We start from the raw sequence: 24,676 nt of genomic DNA, 5'->3' as shown, positions 1-24,676 counted from the left end.
TTGGAAATTTCTTCCCTGTGTGACTGCTCCCCAGCCTCTCAGGCTGGCATCCGTGGTCACCAGGACCCAGTCCTGAATGCCGAATCTGCTGCCCTCTAGTAGATGAGCACTCTGCAGCCACCACAGAAGAGACACCCTTGTCCTTGGAGACAGGATTATCCGCTGATGCATCTGAAGATGCGATCCGGACCATTCGTCCAGCAGATCCCACTGAAAAATTCATGCGTGAAATCTGCCGAATGGAATCGCTTCGTAAGAAGCCACCATTTTTCCCAGGACTCTTGTGCATTGATGCACTGACACTTGGCCTGGTTCTAGGAGGTTCCTAACTAGCTCGGATAACTCCCTGGCTTTCTCCTCCGGGAGAAACACCTTTTTCTGGACTGTGTCCAGAATCATCCCTAGGAACAGCAGACGTGTCGTCGGAATCAGCTGCGATTTTGGAATATTTAGAATCCACCCGTGCTGTCGTAGAACTACTTGAGATAGTGCTACTCCGACCTCCAACTGTTCTCTGGACCTTGCCCTTATCAGGAGATCGTCCAAGTAAGGGATAATTAAGACGCCTTTTCTTTGAAGAAGAATCATCATTTCGGCCATTACCTTGGTAAAGACCCGGGGTGCCGTGGACAATCCAAACGGCAGCGTCTGAAACTGATAGTGACAGTTCTGTACCACGAACCTGAGGTACCCTTGGTGAGAAGGGCAAATTGGGACATGGAGGTAAGCATCCTTGATGTCCAGGGACACCATATAGTCCCCTTCTTCCTGGTTCGCTATCACTGCTCTGAGTGACTCCATCTTGATTTGAACCTTTGTATGTAAGTGTTCAAAGATTTCAGATTTAGAATAGGTCTCACCGAGCCGTCTGGCTTCAGTACCACAAATAGTGTGGAATAATACCCCTTTCCTTGTTGTAGGAGGGGTACTTTGATTATCACCTGCTGGGAATACAGCTTGTGAATTGTTTCCAATACTGCCTCCCTGTCGGAGGGAGACGTTGGTAAAGCAGACTTCAGGAACCTGCGAGGGGGAGACGTCTCGAACTTCCAATCTGTACCCCTGGGATACTACTTGTAGGATCCAGGGGTCCACTTGCGAGTGAGCCCACTGCGCGCTGAAACTCTTGAGACGACCCCCCACCGCACCTGAGTCCGCTTGTACGGCCCCAGCGTCATGCTGAGGACTTGGCAGAAGCGGTGGAGGGCTTCTGTTCCTGGGAAGGAGCTGCCTGCTGCAGTCTTCTTCCCTTTCCTCTACCCCTGGGCAGATATGACTGGCCTTTTGCCCGCTTGCCCTTATGGGGACGAAAGGACTGAGGCTGAAAAGACGGTGTCTTTTTCTGCTGAGATGTGACTTGGGGTAAAAAAGGTGGATTTTCCAGCTGTTGCCGTGGCCACCAGGTCCGATGGACCGACCCCAAATAACTCCTCCCCTTTATACGGCAATACTTCCATGTGCCGTTTGGAATCTGCATCACCTGACCACTGTCGTGTCCATAAACATCTTCTGGCAGACATGGACATCGCACTTACTCTTGATGCCAGAGTGCAAATATCCCTCTGTGCATCTCGCATATATAGAAATGCATCTTTTAAATGCTCTATAGTCAATAAAATACTGTCCCTGTCAAGGGTATCAATATTTTCAGTCAGGGAATCCGACCAAGCCACCCCAGCGCTGCACATCCAGGCTGAGGCGATCGCTGGTCGCAGTATAACACCAGTATGTGTGTATATACTTTTTAGGATATTTTCCAGCCTCCTATCAGCTGGCTCCTTGAGGGCGGCCGTATCTGGAGACGGTAACGCCACTTGTTTTGATAAGCGTGTGAGCGCCTTATCCACCCTAGGGGGTGTTTCCCAACGCGCCCTAACTTCTGGCGGGAAAGGGTATAACGCCAATAATTTTCTATCGGGGGAAACCCACGCATCATCACACACTTCATTTAATTTATCTGATTCAGGAAAAACTACAGGTAGTTTTTTCACACCCCACATAATACCCTTTTTTGTGGTACTTGTAGTATCAGAAATATGTAACACCTCCTTCATTGCCCTTAACATGTAACGTGTGGCCCTAATGGAAAATACGTTTGTTTCTTCACCGTCGACACTGGAGTCAGTGTCAGTGTCCGTGTCTGTGTCTGTGTCGACCGACTGAGGTAATGGGCGTTTTAAAGCCCCTGACGGTGTTTGAGACGCCTGGACAGGTACTAATTGGTTTGCCGGCCGTCTCATGTCGTCAACCGACCTTGCAGCGTGTTGACATTATCACGTAATTCCCTAAATAAGCCATCCATTCCGGTGTCGACTCCCTAGAGAGTGACATCACCATTACAGGCAATTGCTCCGCCTCCTCACCAACATCGTCCTCATACATGTCGACACACACGTACCGACACACAGCACACACACAGGGAATGCTCTGATAGAGGACAGGACCCCACTAGCCCTTTGGGGAGACAGAGGGAGAGTTTGCCAGCACACACCAAAACGCTATAATTATACAGGGACAACCTTATATAAGTGTTTTCCCTTATAGCATCTTAATATATTATAATATCGCCACACAAAATGCCCCCCCTCTCTGTTTTAACCCTGTTTCTGTAGTGCAGTGCAGAGGAGAGCCTGGGAGCCTTCCTAGCAGCGGAGCTGTGTAGGAAAATGGCGCTGTGTGCTGAGGAGAATAGGCCCCGCCCCCTTTTCGGCGGGCTTCTTCTCCCGTTTTTCTGACAACCTGGCAGGGGTTAAATACATCCATATAGCCCCAGAGGCTATATGTGATGTATTTTTAGTCAGCATAGGTACTTTCATTGCTGCCCAGGGCGCCCCCCCCCAGCGCCCTGCACCCTCAGTGACCGTTGGTGTGAAGTGTGCTGAGAGCAATGGCGCACAGCTGCCGTGCTGTGCGCTACCTTAAGAAGACTGGGAAGTCTTCAGCCGCCGATTTCTGGACCTCTTCTCTCTTCAGCATCTGCAAGGGGGTCGGCGGCGCGGCTCCGGTGACCCATCCAGGCTGTACCTGTGATCGTCCCTCTGGAGCTAGTGTCCAGTAGCCTAAGAAGCCAATCCATCCTGCACGCAGGTGAGTTCACTTCTTCTCCCCTAAGTCCCTCGTTGCAGTGAGCCTGTTGCCAGCAGGACTCACTGAAAATAAAAAACCTAACAAAACTTTTACTCTAAGCAGCTCTTTAGGAGAGCCACCTAGATTGCACCCTTCTCGGCCGGGCACAAAAACCTAACTGAGGCTTGGAGGAGGGTCATAGGGGGAGGAGCCAGTGCACACCACCTGATCCTAAAGCTTTTACTTTTGTGCCCTGTCTCCTGCGGAGCCGCTATTCCCCATGGTCCTTACGGAGTCCCCAGCATCCACTTAGGACGTCAGAGAAATATGGAGATCAGTGAGAAAGTGCTGACAGCTTAGTCAAAATGATAAGCAAAAGAATTATAACCTTCTAAATCAGAAAGCACAAGGAAACTAAACATTCTATTGGTTTATTCACTATCTGGCACCACATCATTTTTGGGGTAACACACTGTGTGATATCACAGCTAAAACTCAATAACGTACAATAAAAGATGAATGCTTGTCCTGGTGATTCTAATGTCACTATAATAAAAACATTCAGACCATGCCAAGAGGAAGCTTCATAATGGGCATTTAGGAAACAAGACTGACCAGCTTTCTGTCGCGCAGACTCGAGATCGTGAATTACTTTGTAAGCAGAGAGAAAACGGAATGGGAAGAGTCGGCTTTTGATCACAGCGTTCTAGAAAAACAAAAATATGTGGTCATAAATTTGTTAAGAAAACATAAAGCCACTGATCAAAAGCACTTGTACAAAATCCAATTTAAAGCTGAAAAATCATGTAATACCTGGTTGGACAAACGTGCATTCACTTCCCTGTGATGTTTCTCACTAATACCTGCTCTGATCAAATTCCTCAGGTTCCTCAGTAAAGCCATGAAAGGAACTTTATGGTTGTCTGCGTGCCAAAGATGAAATAAAATAGAAGTGATTAACACAGTTGTCAAATGTGACCATTCCTGGTCCCCAAACTTATAATGACTCACCAAGCAAACTCTCCCACACAGGGCCTGTGTTGCCTTTCTGGCTCAATTCCCTTTCCCATGTCTCTGGCTGCTTCAGTTTCATTCTATGGCTTGACAGGTGGGATTGCCAAGGACCCTCAAGACCACTACGGGAAAAGGAACGCAGGTCTTTGGGATACCTAGGTCAAGCAAATAGAAGTGATATGTTCAATACAAATGACGATACAAATTGGTAAATTTAGGTTGAAGGAGAGACAGAGAGAGAGAGAGACAGAGACAGAGAGAGAGAGAGAGAGAAGGAAAGATAGAGAACGGGAGGGAGAGTGAGGGGGGATAGATAGATAGATAGATAGATAGATAGATAGATAGATAGATAGATAGATAGATAGATAGATAGATAGATAGATAGATAGATAGATACACAGACAGACATGCAGGGAAACATAAAGATGGAGTGAGAGACAGCAAGAAAAGAACTTCTATTTACCTGCACTTTAGTAAAAACACCCCAAAGAAAGACAAAAAGGCATAAAGATAGAGTGTGAAAAATATAAACAGAAAGAGGTACAGACAAACAAAAATTTGACCTGCAGCCAAGCAGACTCATGACATGATTTGCTGGTTTGGAGATATGTAATCTCTGAATCAAACTCTTCATGGAGAACTCGTCTTTTGCCTTCTTGCCAGTGGCAACAGAAGTGGAAGAATCAAACTGTGGGAAGATGATTTACAAAACAGGAACATTACAGAACATAAAGTCAACTTTAAAAAGATAAGATCTTAACTTTAAATCAACTTACTTACAGTGTATATACTGAATCTGTGCAGTGGAAGAACTCACCTCTTCCTGCAGAAGCTTTAATGAAGGCTCCAAAGTTCTTAACGTTTTTCCAAAAATCGCAACTCTGCAAGTCTGAAAAAAAGCAGAGAGATTAAACAGGCCAAGCTGAGAGTTTGCAATGTATAAATATGATAAATAACAACCACCATGCCATGCTACCCAGATTTTGCCAACGATCTGATGTAATGTGCTCTAACATGCTCTGGAACAGGCAGTATACCACAAGGTAAGCTTGGCAGTGACCCAATTAATCTATCTACCTGACTATGGACAGTTTGGAAGCTGGCCAGCCTTTGCTGACATTGTAAAGAACCAACAGGTCATTCATCCTGCGCAGGTTCTAGGTCCTATAGAGAATCTTAATCCTCTTGCAATGTCCACAGAAAAAGGAAATACTTTTCATCTTGCAATTGATTTTGGAAAAGAGCTTAGAAACCACTGTCGGCTGATAAAAGGTAATGAAAGATGAGAAAATAAGATCTATAATACTCTTCTAGCTTCAGAAACAGATAGGAATTCAACTTTCCAGAAAAAAGATTTTCAACTTCACCAAAACCAGCTAAAGAATGGTGCTACAGAACCATACGCACCAGTCTGAGAGCCAATTGAGTTATTGCAGGATGTATTAAAAGCTGTAAATACAACACTCACCATGACAAGGTCTGCACTTCAGGTAAAAGAGCCAGATTTTACAGAAATAAAACTGAAAGGGCTGAGACCTGAATCTACATAGAGCTAAGTTTTATATCCACTTCAGGAAACAGCATCAACCATTCCAAGTGAAAAGATATAATGAACTCCCTTTGATTCATGCTAAGTGAGGAAACCTGTTGTAATTCTTAAAACAGGTGTTTGAGCCTTGAAAATTGGTATTCGCAATGTTATGGCACATCCCAGGAATGAAAAACTCTGCAATGTCTGTGACATGTTGCTCCACCCAACACATGATGCTGCTGGTCTCTGTATCTAGGGCTTTCTTGTTGCCTCCTTATATAAGCCACAGCTGTGGTACTGTCAGACTGTATCTGACAATTTGCACAACATTGGAGGACCTGCAACTTTACTGTAAAGAAGAACCGACACTTGTCTGCATGTCAGCTGGGACTTCTCAAGTCCAAGTAGTGTTCTCCAATAAGCACACCTCCTACAGAAGGCCCAGAAAGATCATCCACTGGGAAAGAGTCGAGCTGCATTTCTTGGTATTGGGAAGCAACTACGACCTTCCAGTCCAGGCTATTTCCAAAATAGGAGTCTGTAGCAAGGTTGGTAAATATGCCTTGATGGGAAGATTATCTTGATAAGGGAGGACTGTCACTACAACACTGTACAGCCAGGAGTGCCGCACTCTACACTTCTATATCACCTGTCTGGGACTGTGATGGCACTGGGAGTGCCGGACCACTTGATCATATATATATATATATATATATATATATATATATATATATTTATTTATTATTTAATGTATTTATTTTTTTATTTTATTTTTTCATTTGTAGTTGAGGGTGCTGGTTAAATTATTAGTATTGCATAGTCCATGTCCACCTGAGCCAATGAGGGTACAGCCAATACACAGGTAGCCAGCAGACCAATTCTATATCAAAGAACTTTTTAATATCATCGAGTCATAAAAAACAGTGCCTTGGCATAAGTGCAAAAATAGCAAAGATTTGCAGTCAGTAATCAGGGTTTAATATAATCACCCATTCCTTTTATATCCCGGGACTGAGCACCCAAGATTTCTGTTGCTGGCCCTGACTGAACATGAAGCAATTTGGAGTGGCTTCTGCTGCTACAGGAAAGATACCATGACAGAGATGAGCTGCTGGCAGAAAGTGGTGCCAGTTGCAGCATCTCTGCTGTTATCCTCAAGTATTCTCAGCTGTGACTGAGGCAGTACAATACAGAAGTTTAAAAGTAGAATAGTATGACAAAGCCTACTTTAAAAGAAAAAATAGGATTTTAATTAACTGCCGGTAAATCCTTTTCTCGTAGTCCGTAGAAGATGCTGGGGTCCATATTAGTACCATGGGGTATAGACGGGTCCACCAGGAGCCATTGGCACTTTAAGAGTTTAACAGTGTGGGCTGGCTCCTCCCTCTATGCTCCACCTACCAGACTCAGTCTAGAAACTGTGCCCGAGGAGACGACATACATCGAGAGAAGGAAATACACAGATAGTGGCGAGATTCATACCAGCTCACACAACAAGGCAAATCCGGCCAACAGGCCGGAGCACTCAGCAACAGCTGAAATAGTACTGAAACAGGAACGAACACAGAACTTACCTAGGAACCAGGTAGTACTGAACCAAATAACCACTGCAGGATAAAGAAGCGCTGGGCGGGCGCCCAGCATCCTCTACTGACTACGAGAAAAGAATTTACCGGTAGGTAATTAAAATCCTATTTTCTCTTACGTCCTGGAGGATGCTGTGGTCCATATTAGTACCATGGGGATGTACCAAAGCTCCCAGAACGGGAGGGAGAGTGTGCAGGCTCCTGCAGAACTGCTTGACCAAACTTGAGGTCATCAGAGGCCAAAGTATCGAACTTGTAAAACTTAGAAAACGTGTTCGAACCAGACCAAGTAGCTGCTCGGCAAAGCTGTAAGGCCGAGACACAACGGGCAGTCGCCCAGAAAGAACCCACTTTACGAGTAGAGTGGGCCTTAACCGATTTTGGACACGGCAATCCTGCCGCAGAATAGGCATGCTGGATGGTGAACCTGATCCAGCGAGAAATCGACTGCTTAGAAGCAGGACACCCAATTTTCTTGGGACCATAGAGGACAAATAGAGTCAGATTTCCTGAGACGAGCAGTCCTCTTCACACAAATCTTCAAAGTCCTCACAACATCCAAGGCCTTTGAAGCAACTGAGGAGTCAGTAGCCACTGGCACCACAATAGGTTGGTTGATATGAAAAGGCGACACAACATTAGGAAGGAACTGTGGACGAGTCCTGAGTTCCGCCCCATCTTCATGGAAGACCAGATAGGGACTTTTACAGGACAAAGCCCCCAATTCCGATACACGTCGAGCAGAAGCCAAGGCCAAAAAAGTTACCGCTTCCATATCAGAAACTTAATTTCAACCTCCTGTAGATGCTCAAACCAATCCGATTGCAGGAACTGCAACACCACATCAAGATCCCATGGTGCCGTTGGCGCCACAAAAGGGGGCTGGATGTGCAGAACCCCTTTCAAAAAGGTCTGAACCTCAGGGGGGCCAGCCAATTGTTTCTGGAAGAAAATGGATAAGGCCAAAATCTGGACCTTGATGGAGCCCAATCTCAGGCGTAAATCCACATCTGCTTGCAGGAAAAGGAGAAACCGTCCAAGTTGAAACTCCACCGCAGGAAACTTCTTGGATTCACACCAATACACATACTTTTTCCAAAGTCGATGGTAACGTTTAGACGTTACCCCCTTCCTAGCCTGTATCAGGGTAAGAATAACCTTGCTCGGAATACCCTTCCGAGCTAAGATCTGGCGCTCAACCGCCATGCCGTCAAACGTAGCCATGGTAAGTCTTGATAAGCGAACGGCCCCTGTAGTAGAAGATCCTCCCGAAGACGCAGAGGCCTTGGATCTTCCAGCAGTAGATCCAGCAGATCCGCGTACCAAGCCCTCCTTGGCCAGTCCGGAGCAATGAGGATTGCCAGAACCCTTGTTCTTTTTACAAGTTGTAGAACTCTTGGTATAAGAGGAAGTGGAGGGAACACATACACTGACGTGAACACCCACGGCGTTACTAGTGCGTCCACCGCCACTGCCTGTGGGTCTCCCGACCTGGAACAGTACCTCCTAAGCTTCTTGTTGAGGTGGGAGGCCATCATGTCTATGTGAGGAACCCCCCACCAACCGGTTACCTCCTCGAACACCTCCGGGTGGAGGCCCCGCTCTCCTGGATGGAGACTGTGTCTGTTGAGGAAATCCACTTCCCAGTTGTCTACTCCCGAAATGAAGATTGCTGACATCGCTACAGCGTGCCTTTCTGCCTAGAGGAGGATCCTTGTCACCTCTGACATTGCTGCCCTGCTCTTTGTTCCGCCCTGTCGGTTTATGTAGGCCGCTGTGGTCTCGTTCTTCGACTGCACCTGAACAGCCCGATCCTGTAGAAGGTGTGCCGCTTGAAGAAGGCCGTTGTATACGGCTCTTGGCTCCAGGATGTTTATCGGAAGAAGGGATTACTGACTTGACCACCTTCCTTGGAAGGTTTCCCCTTGAGCGACTGCTCCCCAACCTCTTAGACTTGCATCCGTGGTTAGAAGGATCCAGTCCTGAACCCCGAACCTTGGGCCCTCCAGAAGGTGAGGTAGTTGCAGCCACCAGAGGAGCGAAATCCTTGCTTTCAGCAACAGACATATTAACTGGTGCATATGTAAGTGAGATCCCGACCACTGGTCCAAGAGATCCAGTTGAAAGGACCGAGCATGAAACCTTCCGTACTGCAGAGCCTCATAGGAGGCAACCATCTTCTCCAGAAGGCGGATGCACTGATGAACCGATACCCGGGCCGGCTTCAAGACATCCCGGACCATTGTTTGAATCACCAACACTTTCTCCACCGGTAGAAACACCCTCTGCACCTCCGTGTCGATGATTATCCCCAGGAAAGACAGCCTCCTTGTCGGCTCCAGATAAGACTTTGGAAGGTTCAGGATCCAACCGTGCTCCTTGAGCAGATGCGTCGTGAGAGCAATGGATCTTAACAACTTCGTACTGCAGAGCCTCATAGGAGGCAACCATCTTCTCCAGAAGGCGGATGCACTGATGAACCGGTACCCGGGCCGGCTTCAAGACATCCCGGACCATTGTTTAAATCACCAACACTTTCTCCACCGGTAGAAACACCCTCTGCACCTCCATGTCGAGGATTATACCCAGGAAAGACAGCCTCCTTGTCGGCTCCAGATGAGACTTTGGAAGGTTCAGGATCCAACCGTGCTCCTTGAGCAGATGCGTCGTGAGAGCAATGGATCTTAACAACTTCTCGCTGGACGATGCCTTGATCAGCAGGTCGTCCAGAAACGGAATTATGTTCACCCCCTGCTTGTGGAGAACCATCATCTCTGCCATCACCTTGGTGAAGATCCTCGGTGCTGTGGAGAGACCGAATGGCAGTGCCTGAAACTGATAGCGATCTTCTAACAGTGCAAACCTGAGATAAGCCTGATGCTGTGACCAAATGGGAATGTGGAGGTACACATCCTTGATGTCCAGGGACACGAGGAACTCCCCCTCCGTCAGTCCTGAGATAACCGCTCGCAGAGACTCCATTTTGAATTTGAAGTCCCCGAGATAAGGGTTCAATGATTTCAAGTTCAGAATTGGCCTGACCGAACCATCCGGCTTCGGTACCACAAAAAGGTTTGAATAGTAACCTTTGTTCAACTGATGAGGTGGAACTGGAACAATGACCTCCGTCAATACCAATTTTCGGATAGAATCCAGTAAAATAGCTCTGTCTGCCAGCAAGCCTGATTTGAAGAATCGGTGAGGTGGGAGAGTTTGAAACTCCAGCCTGTACCCCCGGGACAGAATATCCTGTATCCAGGGATCCAGGCCGGACGACACCCAGACGTGGCTGAAATGCCGGAGTCTTGCTCCCACCTGACCTACTTCCAGGCTGCGCAGTCCAACGTCATGCAGAGGACTTTGAGGCACCAGAAGCAGGCTTTTGGTCCTGGGAACCTGCGGGAGCAGGCTTTTTGGATTTGGCACGACCACCTCTAAAGAAGGTGTGAGGGGGCTTGTTCTTTCTAGTCTTTTTTTGCAGCTGAGGGGAGAAAAGGAGACTTACCCGCTGTAGCTGTGGCAATCCACGCATCCAGCGCCTCCCCAAACAGAGCCTGACCTGTATAGGGTAGGCTCTCCACACTTTTCCTGGATTCCACGTCCGCAGACCATTGGCGCAGCCAGAGACCCCTGCGAGCCGAGACGGACATGGAGGAGATCCCCGCAGCCATGGAACCCAGATCCTTCATGGATTCCACCAGAAACCCTGCAGAATCCTGTATGTTACGTAAAAACAAATCAACATCACCTTTATCCATCGTAGTCAAGTCCTCCTGCAGAGTGATTAACCACTCTGCTATTGCTTTTGAAATTCATGCACAGGCAAAAGTAGGCCGCAGTATCCCCCTGAAGCCGTGTATATGGATTTAAGCGTAGCATCCACCTTGCGATCCGCCGGGTCTTTCAACACGGTAGATCCCAGGACAGGCAAAACCACTTGTTTTGACCGCCTGGAAACAGAGGCGTCAACTATAGGTAGGGACTCCCATTTTTTTCTAACGGCCTCCGGGAAGGGAAAAGCAACCAGAACCCTTTTAAGGATCTGGAATTTTTACTCCGGGTTTTCCCAGGCCTTTTCAAAAATGGTATTTAATTCCTTAGAAGCAGGGAAGGTGAGAGGGGCTTTCTTACAGTCTGTAAAAAAAGCCTCCTCAACCTGCTCAGCAGGTGTGTCAGAAATATTTAACACATCCCGCATGGCCTCAATCATCAATTGCACCCCCTTAGCAAGTGATGCCATCCCCCTTGACACATCCCCATCACCGTCTGCTGTGTCAGAATCGGTATCCGTGTCATCCTGCGTAATTTGGGCAAGAGCACGTTTGTGAGAATGTACCACAGGGGGCCCCGGGGGAGCAGTATCGGACCATACTGCCATAGAGGACTGCAATACCTGAGTTGCATGCTCAGTCCTTGCAACCATTTCAGGAATCTGAGAAATAGACCCCCTAAGAGAGGCTAACCACTCCGGTTCCCTAGCCGGGATCTGCGCTACAACAGTGCAATCCTGATTACATGGGATGGGATCTTCCTGAGAAGATAAATCCTCTGCAGCATATGAGACAGAGTCTCTAGACATGGTTGCTTGCACACCCCACATACACACAGGGTACAGGGCAGACAGAGTTTCCCCCCCAAGAATGGCAGGGAGAAACAGAGATTGGAGCCAACCCACACACAGCTCTATACAGGTATAGGAAGACCCTTAACCAGCGCTGACTGTGTCCCTTAATAGGTGACACAGTCTATACACCACCTCCCCTCCCTTCTACAACCCCCAGGTACCGTACAGATAGCTGGAGTTGCTCTGGAAGGACTGCTCTTCACAGGCAGCGTTTCCCTCACAGCGCTGCATCATGTACTGCGGAGCCCCCGGAGCGCAGTCAGTACTGTAGACGCCATCTTCACATCGGCTCCCCGCTTTACAGGGAGCCGATGACTCACTCGCCACACTTCAGCTCTGCAAGGGGGTAGCGGCATGCTGTCGCGGTGAGCATTCCCCTGCGGCGGGGAGCGATGTATCCACTCTGGAGCTCAGAGTCCAGTCAGCAGAAACAGTGGCTCAAGACCCCGCAGGGCGGACACTGCTCCCCCCTCAGTCCCTCGCTGCAGGGAGGCTGTTGCCAGCAGCCTTCCTGTAAAATAACAAACTCTAAAAAAACTTTTACTAAAGAAGCTCTGTAGAGCTCCCCTAGCTGTGACCGGCTCCTCCAGGCACATTTTCTAAACTGAGTCTGGTAGGAGGGGCATAGAGGGAGGAGCCAGCCCACACTGTTAAACTCTTAAAGTGCCAATGGCTCCTGGTGGACCCGTCTATACCTCATGGTACTAATATGGACCCCAGCATCCTCTAGGACGTAAGAGAAAAGGTTGCTATCTGTAGACCTAAGATGAACACCTAGCTTTGGCAGAAGTTCCCAGGGGACATAGAGGGGGAGGAGATTAGGTGACAAAACCTCAAATTACCTATCAGCACACTCTATATCCGTGGCAATCCAGTGTCCTCCAATGGATTAATAAAATACATTTAAAATAAAAATATTTATGATAAAGAGGAAATAATATACATTGTACAGAAATAATCTTACTCTTGTTTTCTTCTCTCTCTTTTTCTGGGAAGCATGTTTCCCACGCTGTCTACGAGTATTGTACTTTGCAAGCTGATATTCACTAAACTCTTTGAACTTGAGGGTCAATGCTGTACGGAGGCAGGATGGCAGTGGAGCCAGTTTATCTCCCGTTCCTGCCAGGCTCTACAAGACAAACGTAACAGAAGAATTAAACTCTATAAACCTACCTACTGGTCAAAGGAGACATCAAATCTAGCCACGACAATTTGTCTGGACAGTTACTTTAATAAATACATTCCTACAAACACATTTATTACAGACAATTACAGGGGAATGTATGCTTACTTCTATTTTATTTTCTATAAAACTGTATTTTGCATAATATGAAATAAAAGCAGGAATAGCTTCAGTTTACCATGCTTTAGTCAGTGACATAGGCTGCTTTTACACAGCAATAATATTAAATGCAAAACCAGCCATGTTTTCCATGAACCTTGATCTCAGCAACACGCATAAACATGAAGGGGCCAAAGCAGAACTGAACGCAAGTCTGATGTAATTACACCAGCGTATAAAGACCAAAGAGACGGAAGTATTCCATATAGAGGGCACACTCGGACTTTGTGACAATAAACTATAAGTCAGATATCATTTTTAATATCTGACCACAAATGTTAAAATATAACTTTTATTTGATAATATTCTAAAACTTCTGCGAAAATATTGTGCAAGTGAAAAAAGGGGGGATGTGAATATGATAAACAAATGTGAAATAAAAATTCAGCCACTGCAAATGTCAAATCTTCACTCTCTCAAGTGTTATGTATCCAAGTTTGTTACAATATTCTGTTTCTTAATATCCTAATGGAAAAAATAAGAATTTACTCACCAGTAATTCTATTTCTCGTAGTCCGTAGTGGATGCTGGGTACTCCGTAAGGACCATGGGAATAGACGGGCTCCGCAGGAGACTGGGCACTCTAAAAGAAAGATTAGGTACTATCTGGTGTGCACTGGCTCCTCCCTCTATGCCCCTCCTCCAGACCTCAGTTAGGGAAACTGTGCCCGGAAGAGCTGACACTACAAGGAAAGGATTTGGAATCCAGGGTAAGACTCATACCAGCCACACCAATCACACCGTAAAACTCGTGATAACTATACCCAGTTAACAGTATGAATAACAACTGAGCCTCACTAAACAGATGGCTCATAACAATAACCCTTTAGTTAAGCAATAACTATATACAAGTATTGCAGACAATCCGCACTTGGGACGGGCTCCCAGCATCCACTACGGACTACGAGAAATAGAATTACCGGTGAGTAAATTCTTATTTTCTCTGACGTGCTAGTGGATGCTGGGTACTCCGTAAGGACCATGGGGATTATACCAAAGCTCCCAAACGGGCGGGAGAGTGCGGATGACTCTGCAGCACCGAATGAGCAAACTCAAGGTCCTCCTCAGCCAGGGAATCAAACTTGTAGAATTTTGCAAACGTGTTTGACCCCGACCAGGTAGCAGCTCGGCAAAGTTGTAATGCCGAGACCCCTTGGGCAGCCGCCCAAGAAGAGCCCACTTCCTCGTGGAATGGGCTTTTACTGATTTAGGATGCGGCAGTCCAGCCGCAGAATGTGCAAGGTGAATCGTGCTACAGATCCAGCGAGCAATAGTCTGCTTAGAAGCAGGAGCACCCAGCTTGTTGGGTGCATGCAGGAGAAACAGCGAGTCAGTATTTTCTGACTCTAGCCGTCCTGGAAACATAGATTTTCTGGGCCCGGACTACATCCAGCAACTTGGAAGCCTCCAAGTCCCGAGTAGCCGCAGGCACCACAATAGGTTGGTTTAAATGAAACGCTGATACCACCTTAGGGAGAAATTGGGGACGAGTCCTCAATTCTGCCCTGTCCCTATGGAAGATCAGATAAGGGCTTTCACACGACAAAGCCGCCAATTCTGACACACGCCTAGCCGAAGCCAAGGCCAAATATATATATGACCACTTTCCACGTGAGATACTTAAACTCCACGTTCTGAAGTGGCTCAAAACAATGTGATTTTAGGAAATCCAACACTACGTTGAGATCCCAAAGTGCCACTGGAGGCACAAAAAGGGGGCTGAATATGCAGCACTCCCTTAACAACGTCTGAACTTCAGGCAGCATCTTTCCTAGCCTTTAACAGCGTAGGAATCACTTCATGTGGAACGCCCTTTTCCGTTAGGATCCGGCGTTCAACCGCCAAGCCTTCAAACGCAGCCGCGGTAAGTCTTGGATCAGACAGGGCCCCTGCAGTAACAGGTCCTGTCTGAGAGACAGAGGCCATGGGTCCTCCGAGATCATTTCTTGTAGTTCCGGGTACCAAGTTCTTCTTGGCCAATCCGGAACTACGAGTATAGTTCTTACTCCTCTCTTACTTACTATCCTCAGTACCTTGGGTATGAGAGGAAGAGGAGGGAACACATAAACCGACTGGTACACCCACGGTGTCACTAGTGCGTCCACAGCTATCGCCTGAGGGTCTCTTGACCTGGCGCAATATCTTTTTTAGCTTTTGTTGAGGCGGGACGCCATCATGTCCACCTGTGGCCGTTCCCAACAGTTCACAATCTGCGTGAAGACTTCTGGATGAAGTCCCCACTCTCCCGGGTGGAGGTCGTGCCTGCTGAGGAAGTCTGCTTCCTAGTTTTCCACACCCGGAATGAACACTGCTGACAGTGTTAGCACGTGATACTCCGCCCATCGGAGAATCCTTGTGGCTTCTGCCAACGCCATCCTGCTTCTTGTGCCGCCTTGTCGGTTTACATGGGCGACAGCCGTGATGTTGTCTGACTGAATCAGCACCGGCTGGTTTTGAAGCAGGGGTTCTGCTTGCCTTAGGGCATTGTAAATGGCCCTTAGGTCCAGAATATTTATGTGTAGGGAAGTCTCCTGACTCGACCATTGTCCTTGGAAGTTTCTTCCCTGAGTGACTGCTCCCCAACCTCGGAGGCTTGCATCCGTGGTCACCAGGACCCAGTCCTGAATGCCGAATCTGCGGCCCTCAAGAAGATGAGCACTCTGCAGCCACCACAGCAGAGACACCCTGGCCCTCGGGGACAGGGTGATCAGCTGATGCATCTGAAGATGCGATCCTCACTTGTCTAACAGGTCCCACTGAAAGTTCCTTGCAAGGAACCTGCCGAAGGGAATTGCTTCGAAAGAAGCTACCATCTTTTCCAGGATTCGCGTGCAATGATGCACCGACACCTGTTTTGGTTGCAGGAGGTCTCTGACCAGAGATGACAACTCCTTGGCCTTCTCCTCCGGGAGAAACACCTTCTACTGTTCTGTGTCCAGAAACATGCCCAATATCAGCAGACGCGTCGTAGGAACCAGCTGCGACTTTGGGATATTCAGAATCCAGCCGTGCTGTTGTAGCACTTCCTGAGATAGTGCTACTCCGATCAACGACTGCTCCTTGGACCTCGCCTTTATAAGGAGATCGTCCAAGTACGGGATAATTATAACTCCCTTCTTTCGAAGGAGTATCATCATTTTGGCCATTACCTTGGAACACACCCTCGGTGCCGTGGACAGACCAAGCGGCAACGTCTGGAATTGGTAATGGCAGTTCTGTACCACAACCTTGAGGTACTCCTGGTGAGGTGGGTAAATGGGGACATGTAGGTAAGCATCCATGATGTCCAGTGACCCCATAATATCCCCCTCTTCTAGGCTTGCAATAACTGCCCTGAGCGATTCTATTTTGAACTTGAACTTCCTTATATAAGTGTTCAAGGATTTCAAATTTAGAATGGGTCTCACCGAACCGTCTGGTTTCGGTATCACAAACATTGTGGAATAGTAACCTCGTCCCTGTTGAAGGAGAGGAACTTTGATTATCACCTGCTGGAGGTACAGCTTGTGAATTGCCGCCAGTACTACCTCCCTTTCCTTGGGAGTAGCAGGCAAGGCTGATTTGAGGTAACGGCGAGGGGGAGACGTCTCAAACTCCAGCTTGTATCCCTGAGATACCTGTAGAACCCAGAGATCCACCTGTGAGTGAACCCACTGGTCGCTGAAGTTCCGGAGACGGGCCCCCACCGCACCTGGCTCCACCTGTGGAGCCCCAGCGTCATGCGGTGGACTTAGTGGAAGCAGGGGAGGATATTTGTTCCTGGGAACTGGCTGTCTGGTGCAGCTTTTTCCCTCTACCCCTGCCTCTGGGCAGAAAGGACGCGCCTCTGACCCGCTTGCCTTTCTGAGGCCGAAAGGACTGTACTTGATAATACGGTGCTTTCTTAGGCTGTGAGGGGACCTGAGGTAAAAAGGTCGACTTCCCAGCTGTTGCTGTGGACACGAGGTCCAAGAGACCGTCCCCAAACAATTCCTCACCCTTATAAGGCAAAACTTCCATGTGCCTTTTAGAATCAGCATCACCTGTCCACTGCGGAGTCCATAATACTCTCCTGGCAGAAATGGACATTGCATTAATTCTAGATGCCAGCCGGCAAATGTCCCTCTGTGCATCTCTCATATATAAGACTACGTCTTTAATATGCTCTATAGTTACCAAAATAGTGTCCCTGTCAAGGGAATCAATGTTATCTGACAGGGAATCAGACCATGCTGCTGCAGCACTACACATCCATGCTGAAGCAATAGCAGGTCTCAGTATAGTACCCAAGTGTGTATACACAGACTTCAGGATAGCCTCCTGCTTTCTATCTGCAGGCTCCTTTAAGGCGGCCGTATCCTGAGACGGCAGTGCCACCTTTTTTGATAAGCGTGTGAGCGCTTTGTCCACCTTAGGGGATGTCTCCCAGCGTAACCTATCCGTTGGCAGGAAAGGGTACGCCATTAGTAACCGCTTAGAAATTACTAGTTTCTTATCTGGGGAACCCCACGCTTCTTCACACAATTCGTTTAACTCATCAGATGGGGGAAAAGTCACTGGCTGCTTTTTCTCCCCAAACATAATACCCTTTTTTGTGGTAACCGGGTTAATGTCAGAAATGTGCAACACATTTTTCATTGCCGTAATCATACATCGAATGGCCCTAGTGGATTGTATATTTGTCTCATCCTCGTCGACACTGGAGTCAGACCCCGTGTCGACATCTGTGTCAGCCATCTGAGATAGCGGGCGTTTTTGAGCCCCTGACGGCCCCTGAGATGCCTGGGCAGGCGCGGGCTGAGATGCCGGCTGTCCCAAAGCTGCGTCATCGAACCTTTTATGTAAGGACTTGACACTGTCGGTTAATACCTTCCACATATCCATCCACTCAGGTGTCGACCCCGCAGGGGGTGACATCACACTTATCGGCACCTGCTCCGCCTCCACATAAGCCTCATCAAACATGTCGACACAGCCGTACCGACACACCGCACACACACAGGGAATGCTCTGACTGAGGACAGGACCCCACAAAGTCCTTTGGGGAGACAGAGAGAGAGAGAGTATGCCAGCACACACCACAGCGCTATACAATCAGGGATTTACACTAACACAAAGTGATTTTTCCCTATAGCTACCTTACATATACAGTTTGCGCCTAAATTTAGTACCCCCCCCCCTATCTTTTTTACCCTCTGAGCCTGGAAATTGCAGGGGAGAGCCTGGGGAGCTGTCTTCCAGCGGAGCTGTGAAGAGGAAATGGCGCCAGTGTGCTGAGGGAGATAGCCCCGCCCCCTTCTCGGCGGACTTCTCCCGCTCTTATATTAATATTATGGCAGGGGATTTTTGCACATATATAGTTTTTTAGACTATATTATGTGCTGTTTGCCAATGTAAGGTACTCTAATTGCAGCCCAGGGCGCCCCCCCCCCCAGCGCCCTGCACCCATCAGTGACCGGAGTATGTGGTGTGCATAGGGAGCAATGGCGCACAGCTGCAGTGCTGTGCGCTACCTTAATGAAGACCGGAGTCTTCAGCCGCCGATTTCCAGGATGTTCTTCTTGCTTCTGGCTCTGCAAGGGGGACGGCGGCGCGGCTCCGGGACCGGACGACCGAGGCTGGGCCTGTGTTCGATCCCTCTGGAGCTAATGGTGTCCAGTAGCCTAGAAGCCCAAGCTAGCTGCAAGCAGGTAGGTTCGCTTCTCTCCCCTAAGTCCCTCGTAGCAGTGAGTCTGTTGCCAGCAGATCTCACTGAAAATAAAAAACCTAACAAATACTTTCTTTACTAGAAGCTCAGGAGAGCCCCTAGTGTGCAACCAGCTCGAGCCAAGGACAGATTCTAACTGAGGTCTGGAGGAGGGGCATAGAGGGAGGAGCCAGTGCACACCAGATAGTACCTAATCTTTCTTTTAGAGTGCCCAGTCTCCTGCGGAGCCCGTCTATTCCCATGGTCCTTACGGAGTACCCAGCATCCACTAGGACGTCAGAGAAAATTGTATCTGTATCAAGTTAAACTGTGAGATGAGTAATTCCACTATTTATGACTGGTCTACTATGTAAATTTGTTTCTCTCGATATTAACAGTGTGCGCATCACTGTTTGTGCAAATATCTTCTATACATAGAGACAATATCATGTATAGTCTTAATATGTGGATTTCTACTTCTCAGGTAGACATAAATGTCTGTCTCCCGGATTCATCTATTAGATTAGCCAGTTTGGGAATAAATGCCAAATGTTCTTCTATGATATTTCCCTCAGCTGTATTCTCTATTAAATGAGGCCGTCCAGTTCAGGAGAATTATTCTTCTCTATAGATATGTTTTAATACTGTACGTCTAATTGTGTTTATATATATGCATAGATGCAACACAATGCGAATTATTGAATAGGGGACTGCAGCGCGTTATGATTAGATAATTTACTCAATAAAGAGATTATGTATTAAATGTAACAGATATCCCTTGTCATTAAACCTTTTTAATCCCACCACTTATGCATATGTGGCGGCAATATTTTAATAGGGCGCGTTTGATAAGATGTATATAATATGGACAATTTGATAATATATTGTCCTTATATCACACAGCCCAGCTTCTATATGAGTCTTCTATATGGAAGACTCTTTGGTCTTTATATGTACATAATTTATTCCTAGGAGCACCTCCCAAATAATAAAATTGATAGATTAATAACAAGATTTAATTCTATGGGAAAGGACTGAATATGACTTATTGTAAGACTAATGATACAGTAAATATATATGCCTGTGCGACCTCTTCTTTTCTTTTGTTTTGTAATTACACAAGCACACAGAACGATACAGATATTTGCCTGTATGCAGAGTTGTAAGCAACTATGCAACTGCACCTTCTTTAACTATACGCTTGCTGTCATCATTATTAGTGCACACTTGCACCAGCAATATCCATCTGCAAACAGGCTTGTTTTCATGTAATAGAAGTCTCCAGTTCCATCTATATGTCCTTTCTGAAATGTGCCTATGTGCAGGCACCCAGTTGCGCCTCTTCACCCACAAGTGGAGATTTGACTGAGTGGTGTATAACTTTGGATCGCTCTTAGTTGTATGCACTGAGCAAAATCATGTAAGAGCTGTCCACAAAATAGAGCGTTGTGACCAGCTCTGCAAAATGTTTAAAAGAAAGCCACCAAGGAATTTGCTAACTTCCTACACCCTCTCTAATCAATGGGTAGCTAAACCCCTCACCCCTTGTACTCTTGCTTCTTTGTAATATATGACTCCTCAGAGCTCCTGTCTGGCACAAATCCGCTCTCATGGAACAGACCACTTCTCTGTCTGCAACTCATCCCAGGGTCTGGGCATGCAACCTCTCTCTAGCATAGGCTTCTCCTGAGCTTTTCATCTGGAGGACTCGAACTCTCCTATTCCTCATAAAAATCAGAGTCTATAACTAGGGCTCAGTTATCCAGTCAGGAAGAGCCAATGGTTACAAATGTTAGTGAGAATCAATAATTATACATACATACATACAGGCCGGTGCAAGGTCTCTCTGCACCCTAGGCAAAGCTTCAGGCTACTGCCCCGAAAACCTGCAAACCCCACCACCACCACCACTTCTCGGAGAGGAGATGCAGGTGGCCACTAGGTGGGCTGGCGTGAATTGCATCATTATACATATACTGAGAAAAGGGACAACACTTAAAATAAGATTTTACTTACCGATAAATCTATTTCTCATAGTCCGTAGTGGATGCTGGGGACTCCGTCAGGACCATGGGGAATAGCGGCTCCGCAGGAGACAGGGCACAAAAGCAAGCTTTTAGGATCACATGGTGTGTACTGGCTCCTCCCCCTATGACCCTCCTCCAAGCCTCAGTTAGGTACTGTGCCCGGACGAGCGTACACAATAAGGAAGGATCTTGAATCCCGGGTAAGACTCATACCAGCCACACCAATCACACCGTACAACTTGTGATTTGAACCCAGTTAACAGTATGATAACAATGAAGTAGCCTCTAAAAAAGATGGCTCACAACAATAATAACCCGATGTTTTGTAACAATAACTATGTACAAGTAATGCAGACAATCCGCACTTGGGATGGGCGCCCAGCATCCACTACGGACTATGAGAAATAGATTTATCGGTAAGTAAAATCTTATTTTCTCTAACGTCCTAGTGGATGCTGGGGACTCCGTCAGGACCATGGGGATTATACCAAAGCTCCCAAACGGGCGGGAGAGTGCGGATGACTCTGCAGCACCAAATGAGAGAACTCCAGGTCCTCCTCAGCCAGGGTATCAAATTTGTAGAATTTAGCAAACGTGTTTGCCCCTGACCAAGTAGCTGCTCGGCAAAGTTGTAAAGCCGAGACCCCTCGGGCAGCCGCCCAAGATGAGCCCACCTTCCTTGTGGAATGGGCATTTTCAGATTTTGGCTGTGGCAGGCCTGCCACAGAATGTGCAAGCTGAATTGTACTACAAATCCAACGAGCAATAGTCTGCTTAGAAGCAGGAGCACCCAGCTTTTTGGGTGCCTACAATATAAACAGCAAGTCAGACTTTCTGACTCCAGCCGTCCTGGAATTATATATATATATATTTTCAGGGCCCTGACAACGTCTAGCAACTTGAAGTCCTCCAAGTCCCTAGTAGCCGCAGGCACCACAATAGGTTGTTTCAGGTGAAACGCTGACACCACCTTAGGAAGAAACTGGGGACGAGTCCGCAGTTCTGCCCTGTCCGAATGGAAAATCAAATATGGGCTTTTGTAAGACAAAGCCGCCAATTTTAACAATCGCCTGGCCCAGGCCAGGGCCAACAGCATGGTCACTTTCCATGTGAGATATTTCAAATCCACAGATTTGAATGGTTCAAACCAATATGATTTGAGGAATCCCAACACTACGTTGAGATCCCACGGTGCCACTGGAGGCACACAAGGGCTGTATATGCAATACTCCCTTGACAAACGTCTGGACTTCAGGAACTGAAGCCAATTCTTTCTGGAAGAAAATCTATAGGGCCGAAACTTGAACCTTAATGGACCCCAATTTGAGGCTCATAGACACTCCTGTTTGCAGGAAGTGCAGAAAACGACCTAGTTGAAATTTTTTCGTGGGGCCTTCCTGGCCTCACCCACGCAACATATTTTCACCACATGTGGTGATAACGTTGTGCGGTCACCTCCTTCCTGGCTTTGACCAGGGTAGGTATGACCTCTTCCGGAATGCCTTTTCCCTTAGGATCCGGCGTTCAAACCGCCATGCCGTCAAACGCAGTCGCGGTAAGTCTTGGAACAGACAAGGTCCCTGCTGGAGCAGGTCCTTTCTTAAAGGCCGATGCCACGGTTCCTCTTGGAACAGACATGGTACTTGCTGAAAGCAAATCCCTTCTTAGCTCCCGAGGCCATTAGTCCTCTGTGAGCATCTCTTGAAGTTCCGGTTACCAAGTCCCTCTTGGCCAATCCGGAGCCACGAGTATAGTTCTTACTCCTCTATGTCTTATAATTCTCAATACCTTGGCTATGAGAAGCAGAGGAGGGAACACATACACCGACTGTTACACCCACGGTGTTACCAGGACGTCCACAGCTATCGCCTGAAGGTCTCGTGACCTGGCGCAATACCTGTCCCATTTTTTGTTCGGGCGGGACGCCATCATGTCCACCTTTGGTCTTTCCCAACGGTTCACAATCATGCGGAAAACTTCCCGATGAAGTTCCCACTCTCCCGGGTGGAGGTCGTGCCTGCTGAGGAAGTCTGCTTCCCAGTCGTCCACTCCCGGAATGAACACTGCTGACAGTGCTATCACATGATTTTCCGCCTAGCGAAAAATCCTTGCAGTTTTGCCACTGCCCTCCTGCTTCTTGTGCCGCCCTTTCTGTTTACGTGGGCGACTGCCGTGATGTTATCCCAATGGATCAATACCGGCTGACCTTGAAGCAGAGGTCTTGCTAAGCTTAGAGCATTATAAATTTGCTCTTAGCTCCAGTATATTTATGTGGAGAGAATTCTCCAGACTTGATCACACTCCTTGTGTGACTGCTCCCCAGCCTCTCAGGCTGGCCTCCGTGGTCACCAGCATCCAATCCTGAATGCCGAATCTGCGGCCCTCTAGAAGATGAGCACTCTGTAATCACCACAGGAGAGACACCCTTGTCCTTGGATATAGGGTTATCCGCTGATGCATCTGAAGATGCGATCCGGACCATTTGTCCAGCAGATCCCACTGAAGAGTTCTTGCGTGAAATCTGCCGAATGGAAGCGCTTCGTAATAAGCCACCATTTTTACCAGGACTCTTGTGCAATGATGCACTGACACTTTTCCTGGTTTTAGGAGGATCCCGATTAGCTCGGATAACTCCCTGGCTTTCTCCTCTGGGAGAAACACCTTTTCCTGGACTGTGTCCAGAATCATCCCTAGGACCAGCAGACGTGTCGTCGGAACAACTGCGGTTTTGGAATATTTAGAATCCACCCGTGCTGTCGTAGAACTACTTGAGATAGTGCTACTCCGACCTCCAACTGTTCTCTGGACCTTGTTCTTATCAGGAGGTCGTCCATTTTCTTTGAAGACGAATCCTCCTTTCGGTCATTACCTTGGTAAGGACCCGGGGTGCCTTGGACAATCCAACGGCATCGTCTTGAAACTGATAGTGACAGTTCTGTACCACGAACCTGAGGTACCCTTGGTGAGAAAAAGCAAATTTTGGGACATGGAGGTAAGCATCCCTGATGTCCCGGGACACCATATAGTCCCCTTGTTCTTTGCTATCACTGCTCTGAGTGACTCCATCTGGATTTGAACCCTTGTAAGTGTTCAAATTTTTCAGATTTAGAATAGGTCTCACCTAGCCTTCAGTACCACCATATAGTGTGGAGTAATACCCCTTTCCTTGTTGTCGGAGGGGTAATTTTATTATCACCTGCTGGGAATACAGCTTGTGAATTGTTTTCAATACTGCCTCCCTGTCGGAGGGAGACATTGGTACAGCAGACTACAGGAACCTGCGAGGGGGGAAACCTCTCGACATTCCAATCTGTACCCCTTGGATACTACTTGTAGGATCCAGGGGTCCTGTACGGTCCCAGCGTCATGCTGAGAACTTGGTAGAAGCGGTGGAGGGCTTCTGTTCCTGGGAATGGGCTGCCTGCTGCAGTCTTCTTCCCTTTCCTCTATCCCTGGGCAGATATGACTCTTATAGGGACGAAAGGACTGAGGCTGAAAAGACGGTGTCTTTTTCTGCAGAGATGTGACTTAGGGTAAAAAACGGTGGATTTTCCAGCAGTTGCCCTGGCCACCAGGTCCCATGGACCGACCCCAAATAACTCCTCCCCTTTATACGGCAATACATCTTTGTGCCGTTTGGAATCTGCATCACCTGACCACTGTCGTGTCCATAAACATCTTCTTGCAGATGTGGACATCGCATTTACTCTTGATGCCAGAGTGCAAATATCCCTCTGCGCATCTCGCATATATAGAAATGCATCCTTTAAATGCTCTATAGTCAATAAAATACTGTCCCTGTCAAAGGTATCAATATTTTT

The 24,676-nt window shown here is 47.5% G+C and overlaps 1 protein-coding gene across 7 annotated transcripts in view; it reads right to left on the bottom strand.

Moving 5' to 3' along the window:
* The window catches only part of LOC134890326 (telomerase protein component 1-like), a 262,589-nt gene that overhangs the window by 164,384 nt on the left and 73,529 nt on the right, over positions 1 to 24,676 (bottom strand). For all 7 annotated transcript variants that reach the window (XM_063913448.1, XM_063913445.1, XM_063913451.1 and 4 more), the window contains exons 6-11: positions 12,786 to 12,950; positions 4,898 to 4,969; positions 4,644 to 4,768; positions 4,078 to 4,235; positions 3,880 to 3,989; positions 3,682 to 3,772 (exon numbers count right to left, since the gene is read on the bottom strand). In XM_063913448.1, the coding sequence (XP_063769518.1) occupies positions 3,682 to 3,772; positions 3,880 to 3,989; positions 4,078 to 4,235; positions 4,644 to 4,768; positions 4,898 to 4,969; positions 12,786 to 12,950 (721 nt within the window). The remainder of the gene's footprint in view (positions 1 to 3,681; positions 3,773 to 3,879; positions 3,990 to 4,077; positions 4,236 to 4,643; positions 4,769 to 4,897; positions 4,970 to 12,785; positions 12,951 to 24,676) is intronic.

Source organism: Pseudophryne corroboree, chromosome 1 (assembly GCF_028390025.1).
Source record: "Pseudophryne corroboree isolate aPseCor3 chromosome 1, aPseCor3.hap2, whole genome shotgun sequence".
NCBI lineage: Eukaryota > Metazoa > Chordata > Amphibia > Anura > Myobatrachidae > Pseudophryne > Pseudophryne corroboree.
The sequence above is the reverse complement of the archived record's forward strand: the minus strand, read 5'-3'. Positions and strand labels throughout refer to the sequence as shown.